Below are 13152 nucleotides of genomic sequence, written 5' to 3' on the forward strand. Positions count from 1 at the left end.
TACTTAAAAAATAAAAATGTATATATGGCTAAACATGTCAAAGCAGGATTCTCCTAAAAGTGAATCTTGAGACTCACGTAATACCTCCTGTGCAGAGCTAAATATTATGATTGGCCCTAGTTTCAAAATTATTTGGCCACAGACAAGGGAGGTGCAGGACATCGAGACAAAGTGTGTGCATTCGAAACTGCTCGCATTGCCACTCCTTTCGGATATCTTAAGACATTCTGTTTGTTGTGGTCATTATTTATATAAATACATATCACACACACACAGGAGCCAGGATGGCAAGTGATTTTTCAAACCTTAATGTCTTTGCTGTAATGGAAACAAGCTAAAGCCATGTTTCACAAAAGGTAGATTTCAATCTGCGATCACATTTATTTTCACAGTAGCAGGAGCACAGCCGAAGTGCACCTTACGCTTTGAGCAGAATGCCACGACACAGCTTTAAAATGTAACGTGGATTTTTTTGTTTGTTAAATCATATTTTAATTTCTACCTGATATAATCATAGAAATGCCAAATGTCAGTTGTAGCGTCCGCCTGCTCACGTGAGCAATGAAACGATGATCATCTCCATTCGTGACCTTGAGCCAACGGTGGGAATTCCACATCGCCAAGATGAAACCCAGGCTTACCATATGATGATCACTGGTGACTTGAAATGAAGCAGTACTTGTTTTATTTAGCCTCCACAGGTAAGAAGTAGATGGGTCAAGTTGACCCCCAACTCGATTTTGAACCAAGTCTCTCGCGTTTTAACTGTAGTGCAGTCCTAAAGGAATGTTCTGGAATGCATTTTACAGCATCACAAATCAAACAAAAAAGTACAAACATTCATCAACAATAGTAACCGCTGTGGGGAGATGTTAACGCCCTCGCCTGATTTGCATGAGGCCGTGGGTTCGATCCCGAACCCTGTATATTTGGAGTTTGCATGTCTCCCTCCCCGTGGTCACGTGGATTTTTCTCCGGGTTCTCTAGTTTTCCTCCACATTTAGAATCACTGTGCGTTTGGCTGCTACACATTTCGACACGTAAAGCGACTTCGCTGAGCTGTCATTTGTGGCCAGGTCACTTCTGAAAGAGAGAGTGGGCCTCACCAGGTAAAATAAAAAAAATAGTTTAGTTCAGTAGTAACATGTCTAATATGTTACACGCAACATAACTAAGCTAAAATAGACTCAAGCAGGACAAACGTTTGTCGGGGATGACAAGTGGTGTACAACATTAGTGATTAAAGGGAGATGACAAGCAAAATACACAAGGGGATGACCAAATGGGCGATGGAGTGACACCATTGCAGAATATTGAGAAGCATACTGAATCGTAGATATTACAGATATGCAGAAGCCAAAGAGGCAGTATCAGCGTAAGGATCCTTTGATCCAGCAGTGCATAGAAAATGACGGATCGTGACGGTGATAAGATAAAAATATGTGTGGGTTCATCGAAAAGAGCAGAGCGGACAATAGATAACGCGTCATTGACCGGAGATTATAAAACGTGCCGTCTGTTGCGGAGGCTCAGCGCACACGCCACTGCCTCACGATGACAGCATGCAGCGAACTTGATGCAGCTTCACCTTGGACGAAAGCACCTCGGTGCGATATTCATCAGACAGCTGTCGCATAATCACCACTGCAGCGCGGGTCTTGCACGCTCTCCCGTAAGCGCGAAATAGAGGAAGGAAAAAAAAGGGAAAAAAAGGACCAACACCGCGATTTAGCCGTGTGGGCTCCATACTGCACAGGGGCATGCGGTTGTGAGTGAGCACAATTTTAAGGCCAGAACGGCAAAGCAGAGGGCAGTGTGGCCAGGACCACCCGTGCCGGGCTGCCTTTGTCTCCTCGGGGCCGATGCTTAGCCCGCTACATCAGGTAATCATTCGTGGCTGGGTTGACCTAGAGCAGGCACAGGCCAGGATTATGTACCACTTGCTACTGATGCTGTGCACGGCGGAGGAACTGAAGCCAACCACCAAATGAGCCCCAATCGGACGCAACGGAGGCCCATCCATACAAAGATATGCACTGTAAACACTTGCTACGCATGCATCAATTTTACGACCATGCTCGACAGTGTATTTGCTCCATCACACAAGACAGACCATTTTCCCGTAACATATTGGTGACCACACTGCGCGTTGCACTGGAAAAAAAAACCACGCCAAACAATGTAGGCAAAGCAACTTGTGACAAATGGGACGCGAGTTTGTTTTCCTGCTGCCTGCCTACGAAAATCGTTCCGCCAGAAATCAACACCTGTGGCTGATGTTATTTACGAGCCAATGCAACCCCTCCGACGCGTTAGTGTCACGACAAATTCCTAAACCTTCTTGATGACCTGTCAATGGGCCACGATGATCGAAGCCTCGACCAATCTCGTTCAGAGCTTCATGTCCAAGCGACGGGAGAAAAAAAACATAATGTGACGCTGCGATGCACTGCGAGAGTGGCAGGGCTCGGTGAAGCAAGGCCAGGCCCCCATCACTCTCGAACAAAAGCGCCTTGCGGATCGACACATTTCAATCCAGTGCCACGCTCCACATCGTTGCCAAATGCACAAATGCGTCAATATTATTTACGTCGCCCACGCCTGTGCGTACGCGCGGGTTTCATTCCAGCGCGTAATCCCGGAATGGGTGTCGGTGATTGAATGCGGCGATGGTGGGAGGCCCGCAGTAGGTCAGCGTGTTGGAACTGCCACCTGCTGCGATGCCAGGAGAGCGTGTAAAAGCCACATCCGGGATGTCTCTTTACGTGTCTACGTTGAACTTCTTTGGCACCGTACGTAGCCAACCGTGCTAATCGGAGGTGCGGGGGAAGGAGAACAAACTAAACACAAAAAGCAGTTCTAAAGAAATTTATTTTCAATCTAAATGTAAAAGTGCATAGCTCCAGTGGTTTTCTAATATCAGGAAGGAAAGAGCATTCCAGACGGCCACAGAATTGCATCTGAAAGCGTGCGATGCGGTGACCATTTTCGTTCGATGGTTAGCGAAAAGCCGCTGCTGCGAGGATGACCGGAGATTGCGTGATGGTTTATAATCCTTGACGAGATCGGCAAGGTAATCAGCAACGAGAACATCAACATGGATACGTGACCGTGAAAGACAATGACGAGTGGTCTATGTCGTTAGATTAAAATATTGAGTATTTGATATTATAATTACTCTTAGGTGTTAGTTTTGAGTAAGACTGTGAGCTCTGATGTTGTTTTGGATGTAACTCAGCCCAGTTTTTGTTGGAGTGATCAAATGAGTGCCACTTTGGAGGATGTCAACAATTGTCATCACATGGAAGCACTGGCCCCACCATGGGGATGTGGAATTCCCACCATTATTACCACTACTGGCTGAGGGCGTCATGTACCACACAATTTAGCAGGGAGGCACTCTCACTCGGACGTAAAATTTTTGATTAAAAATTGTGACATTTATGTCCACCTCGAAGCAACATGACTTACATGGTGTGTGCCCTATTTGGCCCAAATTGGTACATGGCTACTGCCAGTTTAATTACTGAATTGCTTGATTAACTATTGCTTATTATGCAGAGTAAAAACAAGCTTGTGGATTTCTTAACAATGGTGAGGTATTTTTTTTTTAGGGGATTGATTGCTTGTTTAATTCTGCTTTGTTAAGCATGCTTTTGTTCAATTTGCAAACACAGAACATTTTAAAACTGTGACGAGAGTTAATAAATATGTTACGTAACACACTGTATTAATGCGAATTTATTGACATCATTAAAAGTATATGTTCCCTTCGGACACATAATTTTTACATAAACCGAGAAGTCATTAATTGTGCAAAATTGGCAACACAAGTGACTGTTTAAGGTGCTTCAACATATGAGATTCACAAGAAATAAATCGGGCTATGTACTTTTGTGCTTAGATCGCTCAACTCAAAATCAGGACATCTTGGCTTCAAACTCCAGTCACTAAACGACTATCCAAGGTGAATTCAAATCCGTACCAGTTTTCATGAGTAATCAACTGTGGGCATCCTATCTATGCAGACACCGGCCTCGGCCATGGAAAGGTGAAATGCCCTCTCCTGATTTAGGGTAACCAAGTGATATGTGCGCTGCCTCAGTGCTTGCTCGAGCAGGGGACATGCTCACTCTGAATGCAATGCAAGCCATTGGGCTGGAAATTATTTGCCCATTGCAATAATTTATTCCCAAGCATGGAGCTGTTCTCGACCTTACGGGAGTTGTCCTGTTCAACAGCACCATCACCAAATAACCGATGTAATGGGATGGCGGCATGCTCTCCTGTACCCTTCACGTTTATAGCTGCGCTGTAGAATTTAGAGAGGCCACTTACTGGACGTGTCCATTTGCTACACACAAAACACGAGCCCCTCTACATGTGCAAGAGGATGAACAGAGGGGAGGCAGTGATGAAAATCACAGTTCACGGGGCCGTAAAGCAAAACTGCAGCTGTGCAGGAATGTAATGCTGGTTATTGGTGTCAGCAAGGTAGTGGCCTTCAATCAACATTGGCTTGAGAATGGCGGATAATTATAATTCAAAGTCAAAGTGTATCTCTGCTCAGATGAGCATTGCGTCGACTCCAAACGCCATTGGCGGTCCTCAGCCCGCATTGGAAATTCCACATTTCCATGGTGGGGTCAGTAAGGCTCCCTAGAGTACAACCCACTGTTGTCTTTACACCTGAAAGTAGTCATTTTACTGATCCTGAGATCATGAACATCTGATGGTGAGTCAAATACTGTAGTCAGCATGGCACTTGGCCAGATATGATGATCATGATGGTGATGATTGTATGTTAAACAATTTTTTAACAATTTGTTTTGAACTGCTAAGCCAAACATTGTCCATTTTCAGCTGAGTTAGTAATACTGCCATGCCTTCTCTCTGTCCATGCTCAAGAGCGAGTGATCTGCTCACTTGAACTACATTCTACACCCCATTCGCTGTTGCTTTAATCTCAAGAAAGGCTGTCAATTGCAGTGTGTCTGTGTGGCTGAATATAAAAGCTGATACATGATCGAGCAGCACTGACCATCATTAAACATAACAAAAGCGCAAAAGGGGACGAGATATTAAAAAGAGATCGGTAAATGTCAAAAATAATCCCGTACTACCTATGAAACCACACACTGAGTATCCAGACTAATTTTCAGGACTGCCTTGCTTGGGATGTTTGTCAAATGTATTACGTCGATTCAACTCTTTACTCATTGGAGGAAATGAGAAAATCCGCACACACACACCGCAAGAGGATGATGTCACAAAGGCCACACTCACAGGTCAAATACCAACTTGCTTAATTACCTCCTACTCGAACTTCAGTGTCCACGTAATGGGTCATCATCGGGATATTAATTCGAGGTTGGGATTCAGCGTGAGCCTGGTAGCCTGGCCTGGTTTCATGGCCCACATGCACCTCGTGGCAGTGTTTCTTGTCTCGCGAACGTCTCCGCGGCACCGGCGAAACATTCCATCGAACGGGGCCGTTATTTTCGCGTGGAATGCCTCCGACACTGGAGTACTGATCACTCTGCCGGTCACTCGATTCTCCTGCGCTGGTTTTTTTTGTTGTGAAGCAGCGATAACGAGATAACGCGACAAGCCACTGTCCTGTTGGCGACAAACCCACCCCACTGAACGCATGCGACAACACACCCGACAACACACCCATCAACGCACCCATCATCACTCTAGGAGGTGGTGGGGGGGGGGGCGACACGCGGGTTTGCTTATTGCTGTTGTATTTATCCTCAGGAGGTTGCGCTGTTGAGTGTTGCCGTCTGTCCAGCGTCTACGAGACAAATTCACTAAATAGAATCTGGAACGCAGACCCCTGGTTACACTCACACACGAAAGATCCCCCCGTATAGCCTTAGCAGACTGTAGGGGCAAGTGCTGTTAGCGAGCAGCACCTATGAAGGCCGGCACGGCACACGAGGGGGTGGATGGCTAGCACCACGCCCGGTCGCCTTTGTCTCCCCAGTGACGATGTTTACGACACACTGCACCAGGTACTCATTTGAGGCTGAGTCGACCTAGGCGAGGCCCAGGACCGGTTCAGATAATCGTCACTGGTATTGGTCATTAACGGGATTCGAACCTGGGTCGACAGTTTCGATACGCAGAGTAGCGCTAACCGCTACACCACCGCTCCCCATGCATGCACACACATTCGCACACACACGCAAGCACACACGTGCACACACGCACCCACACACGTGCACACACGCACGCACATACGTGCACACACGAATGCACACACACGTGGACAAACACACGCATTCACACACGTGTACACACACGCATACACACACGTGCACACACACGCAAGCACACACATTCGCACACACACGCAAGCACACACGTGCACACACTCACGCACATACGTGCACACACGAATGCACACACACACGCATGCACACACGTGTACACACACGCATACACACACGCATGCACACACACGTGCACACACGCATACACACACGTGCACACACACACAAGCATGCACATACACACGTGCACATACACACGTGCACATACACACGTGCACACACACAAGCATGCACACACACACGCGCACACACACACATGCACACACACAAGCATGCACACACACACGCGCACACACAAGCATGCACACACACACGCGCACACACAAGCATGCACACACACACACACGCGCACACACACGCATGCACACACACACGTGCACACACACACGCGCATGCAATCACCGCAGGCGTGCACGCTGCCGGCTTTGCCGAGCCAAAGCAAAGCGCATTCCGCAACCCCACATCCGCAGCCAATGGCACATACACACACACAGAGACACACAGACACGCACATCATTATTATTACTTACTCTGCCACGTAAAGATGCTAATGTGTTCGAAGAATTCACATTCGTGTAGCATTCACATCGCGAACGTCCTGAGCCCCGGGGCTCAGAGCGCAGCGAAGGCGGCGATTGACGATTTCCACAACCCACCAGCAGCCGGAGACGGCTGTTGTGCATGGGGCATCGATAACTCGGAGAAACTCCTGAACATGCCACGTACGGGTGTTTGTTTATTATTATTCAGGATTATCATCATCATCACCGTCGTTATTTTTATTCCCCTCCTCGTCACCGATGCAGTTGTCAATCTACATTATAGACTGCCAGTACACTCACCCAGCTTAATAACCAGGCTACAGTCTACATTATAGACTGTCAGTACACTCACCAAACTTAATGACCAGGCTACAGTATACATTATAGACTGCCAGTACACTCACCAAACTTAATAACCAGGCTACAGTCTACATTATAGACTGCCAGTACACTCACCAAACTTAATAACCAGGCTACAGTCTACATTATAGACTACCAGTACACTCCGATTTAGAACCAGGCTACAGTCTGCATTAGTGTTTTATTATTATTTATTTTTTAGAATTTTTATTCACTTTATTCTATCTACGTGACTTTACCGAAAGAACCATAGATAGATGCAGTTGTCCTTCATACGGAGAGACAACGCGTTTGTTGGTGGACGCTTGTACGCGTGGCTTGTTGCATGCGTTTGGCTCTGTCGGGGTGGTGAAGGGTCTTGACGACACAAATGTGGACAGATCGTGACCCTGGCCGAACCCAAGAATCGATTATAAATGTTGGCTGCGACAAACCGAAGAGTTCAAGTAATATATTATGCAAGAAGGGTACATTACAGACAGCAAGACGATGGTTGCATTGTTTATAAGCGATATGCTGTATATCGGAAACACGTTCACTGCATTTAAAGAAAGCAGCAACAGTACAGTATTTAAATCTTCCAAACAAATGCTTTGGTTATAAAAAATAAATGGAAATCATACGCAAGTACGTCTTCATATCCAGGGTTTTTTTTATCTATACTCCACAGTACCAGCACACACACACACATACTCGTAACACACACACACACACATACTCGTAAACACACACACACACATCTACATACTAGTAAACACATACACACTAGTAAACACACGCACACATCTACACACTAGTAAACACACACACACACATCTACATACTAGTAAACACATACACACTAGTAAACACACGCACACATCTACATACTAGTAAACACACACACACACATCTACATACTGGTAAACACACACACACAGATTACCACACTTCAACACGTACATAAATACACATTTACAAAAACTCACATATCATGAACACGCATGCACACCACCGAAACACATCAGCACAACACACGCACAAATCGGTGTACGCATCATCCACAAAAACAAAGACACATACACACACACATGCATCACCAGTACCCAGAGCCACGGATATGCATAAATCATCCGCACCTCCGAATAGCACGGTTGGCTACGTACGGTGCGAAAGAAGTTCAACACGCATACATCCGCAGCAGCACACAAACATTCGGCACACACCACCACCATTCATCATCTGCGGTCACACACACACATGCACGCACGCACGCGCGTTTACCATCACTCTCAACAGCACACGGAGGCAATGCGAACATCGCCATACGCGCAGCCAGGAGCTGCTGCTGCTGCTGTCAGCAGCGGCGGTGCGTCAAGAGCAGCGGCAACCCTCTCGCAACTCAGCCGGTCACCTCGCCGACAAACCACGACGCCGAAAGATCACAACAGGCGCGCGGACAACATCAAAGGAGAGCCGTGGTCACTCACCTCGCCGAGCCATTGTGCGCACACGCGCGCCGAACCCTCTTGCTATCTTCTCGCTGTGCAGCACGGCAGCAAGCGGCAGCGGCGGAGGGAGCTAAGCCGATAGTCGGCAGCAATGATGCACCACCCACTGCTACATATTCATAAGGCAAACTGCGCGGCTCTATGGTTGGTTCATTCCCCACCTCCCCCCCCACCCCTCCCCCAAGGCCGATTATCATATAGGAATATCCCACTTACTGGCAGAGCCAGAGTTGTGGCACCGCAGCGCTTGCGAATTGTCGTTTCAACGTTTGGTGTCGTGTGATCGTAAAATGCTGTCGTAGCGATACCAACGGCAGCTTCTAGAGCGCGATAATTAATATGGCAAGCCACTGCAAGGGCGCTCTTGCTGTACGTGGGTTTAATCAACAGGCATGGTTAATGGCCTTGGTTTGGGTAAATGGATGGACGTTCCTAAACACTGTATTGGGAATGAAATGTGTGAATTCAAATCCGTGTAAGGATTGACCTGATATTATAGCCACCACCGGCGTCGTTCCTCTAGGGGGTTGATAAAATGAATGTGGAAAATGAAATGAAAACCCACCCACCAGATTACTGCCGCCACTTGGTGAGCTGTCAGCAGTCGGTCACTGGCCCATACAAACAGAGAAGCCGATCGTAAGCAAAAAGAAAAGTCCAAATTGCCCCAAAAACATGAGCAGCACCTTTCGCTCGTGTGGAAGAATATTCAAATGAGACATGAAGTAAATAGTCAAATACGTTTATGGAATTGCCCATTCATTGCACTTGTGTGTTGATTGGTCGGAATGAAGAGCTGGGTTTAAGGGCAGTGGACAATGACTTGTGTAGTGGGTTCAACTGAGTCGCAGACTTCAACTTGGAGGCAGCGCATTGATTTAGTTCCAACACACGGAGTAAACTTTCCCCTTAACACAACAACAACCTAGGGTGGTGACCACCCGGCTAACTACACTAGTCACCACGTAACAGTTACTACGGACCTGGGACCAACAGCATCTGCCCGGGTCCACGTGCTGGAAGACTCGTAGGACGTACATCGTCGACGAAGGGTTTCTTCCCGGGATGAACAACAACCCCGGTCCCTCTCGGGACCCGGCTGATATTCTCTGTGGCGTGGCCGGCTCCTCCCTTGGTAGGCCTCGGCAAGGTAAGGTAAAAGTGTAAAAACAACGAGCCTACCTTTACCCTACCATTTACCTTACCACAATACAATCACTGTACCCTACCTTTTACCCTTTAGCAGGTAAGGTAAAAGGTAAAAAGCAACGAGCCTACCTTTTACCCTACCCTTTACCCTTACCCCATGGCATGACGACACCTTTACCCTTTACCTTTACCCTTTTACCCGGTAAAAAGGGTACAATTACCTTACCTTGCCGAAGCCTACCCTTGGCCACGTCCCAATTCCAGAACCATCGGGAAGGACCTGGGTCCCAATCACGTGACCACCCCTAGCCCCCTCTTGGGAGCCTCTGTTTCATCTTAGCCAGTCACGTGTCCCCCCGGGTCAACTAGAGTACCATGGCCTCACACGGCCTTCCCCTAAGGTCGGCACCCACACACCGTATCCTGTAGGGCCTGCACTGCACTTACAGCGTGGTGCCATCCAGCGATGTCACTACACTTGGACTAGAACTGGCATTGACTAAAAATTGGCACTGACATTGTTGAATTAAACAGCAATTATATTGTTTGGCAAACTGGCTCCACTTTTCAGATACAGAATATAAATTTAAAATGATGTCCTATTAATCATACACCCCTACCAACCAATGCACCATTATAATGCAATGGGCCAAAATTAGATGAAATACGACATGCCATTGGATCAAAGCAACTGAATGATGCCATATTCTTTGTTTCGGTAAAGTCACGTAGATAGAAAGATAAAGCAAATAAAAATAATAAAAATGTAATGAAAATAAAACAAAAACCACGACGTTTCCATCACAACACAAGCGATCGTCTGCAGGAGGAAAAATGGTGAAGGTCACAGAAGGCGACCGCTTTTAAAGGCTTCAAAAAGTAGGCGTCGCACAAGCACTCCGGCGATGGCATGGAACATGGGGCATATGTGCCCTGGGGTAAGGTAACAAGAAAACACAAATCAAGTAATGCCTTGACCTGTGCTCCCTTAACAAGAAAAAACACAAGTCATGACCCAAAGTGGTTGATGACATCTTTCCAATGATTGCTGAGTTTGTACCCATCCTCTCGGTTGACATTGTGCCATGGAGCTGACGTCACCATAGTCAAGTATGGTCAAACAACCCCCAGAGCTGACGTCACCATAGTCAAGTATGGTCAAACAACCCCCAGAGCTGACGTTCCATAGGGAGGTTTTCATCCAGCAATGAATTAGCAAAGGGGCGTGGTTTATAGCGCGTGTAAAATCATCCCGGGAAGTAATGCTACGTAGATAATTAATGGTCTATGCAATGGCATTGCGGTGTTTGCTATGCTGATGGCAATAAGCGCTGCGCCAAATGCTCATTCAGAACACTCCGATTTAGATTCACAAATATATCAATTAGCATTCGGGTAGATATTCGTGCTTCTCGTGTCCAAAGGAAGCCAAGCGAAATCATGCCTAATCGTGTGATAATTCCTGATTGATGTTCTCAAAAGAAAGGGTTCCACAAGCACAGACGAACCTGACACTATCTTCAATGTAGCTCATTAATTTCCACGTGAAAGCATTATTTACATCCACCTATACCGAATTGTCAATGGAAAATATTGCCCTTGAAAGCCTGTCAAGCATACAGTTAATAATGTTTTGTTACTCACAGAATACAAACGTGTACAGAAAGCTCAAAATAAAAGTGTGTTAATAGTATTGAGGATACTTGCGCGATATACGGCGGCATACGTATCAATTCTTATCAAGCATGGAGAGCAATGGACGGATACAATTGTACATACACTCGTCATGAAACCAGCACCTACCGCGACTTGAAGCCAACAGCTTCACCACAGCTGCTACAGCAGTCTAGGTACAAAGGGTGATGGCAGAGTAATCCATTGCAGCACTTCTGAGGAGTTTGTAAGGTAGCCATCATGGTTATAGAAACGGTATTTAATGCCAATCTCGCCAGAAGCGATAGAACCCAGCCACCCCGTTCCTACTCCTTCTCCTCCTCGCAAGCCCCTTTCTTCTCCATCCCTTCAAAATTAAGCGCTTTCCCCTTGTGTGCTGCCCCGGGTATTAATGCCTGGATAGGCTCATGGCTGTCTGAGCAGTTATTCCAAGTCGAATCTAGGCTGGTGCAAAAATCACAACTTCCACGGGTCGGTTAGCGTGTGCAAAAGGCTGCATGCGATTATACAGATTACTCACGTGATGTATAAGGTTACTTTACAAGTGTAGTGACATGGAATGGGTCACTATGGAGCATAGCGCCGGTTGCTGGCAGAAAAGGGGATCTGCGGTTGCAGCAGCCCTGCCTGTCAGCAGGTCACGTGACAAGCCAGAGAGAGGGATGTAGCGGAAAGGTGATAGAGGCCACGCTGGGCGGATAAAAGGAGACCCCAGGCAAAGGTTCGGGGCTGTTGTCTGGAGTGGGATCCCGTCGGACTGCTGGAGTCTTCGTCACTGTGTTCACCTTCTCGGCGTTGTTAGTCACGCAGACTGTTGGCTGTCCTGACTGAAGTGTAGTTACCCCTGTACCCGGTGAAGGCTGCAATAATTAGAGTGCCTCCTAATCCTCGTGTCTCGGAGTGGATCACTACACAAGCATTGTTTGCGCCCAATGCATTGTTCGACATGCTTGATATTAAAGCACATCTGTCATCTTATTTTTTAATTACACTTACACTCCCACATTTGGTATGCATGCAGCCTGTATATGAAATATTAAAATTAATGGAGCAGTAATGTTTAATCACAACTCTTAAAAACCCGATTGACCTTCCATTGATGACTTTCTTTAAAAAAGAAAACAATGCTTGCCATATTTGTCAAAACGAAAGCTTGATCAACAGTGAAACATTTTAATCAAAATATGGGAGACAAATAATTATTGGCCGACATTTTTTGGGGGGAAATCCCATTGTGTTTATATAATTAAGACAAACTACTGTTTTATTTAACAGCACTTTAGAATTGTAATATTCCCACTTATTATATCGTTGTCAAATGTGCATGCCTCGAGTGAAATAAATTGTATTATTGGCATATGTCCCATATAATTCCTATCAATTCTAAATATCCCAAAATCACCCTCTAATACTGCATAAGAAAATTCAGAAACACCAAAAAACATATGCTTTAATCTAACCGACTCACGATTCTAAAATTACTTTACTAAAACGAGTTTGATGGCAAAGGGTTTATCGGAGATTGGAGATATTCAGCAAAGGGCCAGGTTATACTAGGCTGGAGCCAATCAGCTTCTTCATTTTAGCAGGGTCATA

General features: G+C 46.3%; 1 protein-coding gene across 3 annotated transcripts in view; it reads right to left on the reverse strand.

The window, feature by feature from the left end:
- LOC144934595 (protein PALS2-like) overlaps positions 1-8832 on the reverse strand; it is a 221460-nt gene extending 212628 nt beyond the window's left edge. For all 3 annotated transcript variants that reach the window (XM_078860576.1, XM_078860574.1, XM_078860577.1), the window contains exon 1: positions 8713-8832. In XM_078860576.1, coding sequence (XP_078716702.1) covers positions 8713-8725 — 13 coding nt within the window. In that variant the 5' untranslated portion in view covers positions 8726-8832. The remainder of the gene's footprint in view (positions 1-8712) is intronic.
- Positions 8833-13152: the final 4320 nt, after the last annotated feature.

Source organism: Lampetra fluviatilis, chromosome 10 (genome assembly GCF_964198595.1).
Source record: "Lampetra fluviatilis chromosome 10, kcLamFluv1.1, whole genome shotgun sequence".
NCBI classification, from domain to species: domain Eukaryota; kingdom Metazoa; phylum Chordata; class Hyperoartia; order Petromyzontiformes; family Petromyzontidae; genus Lampetra; species Lampetra fluviatilis.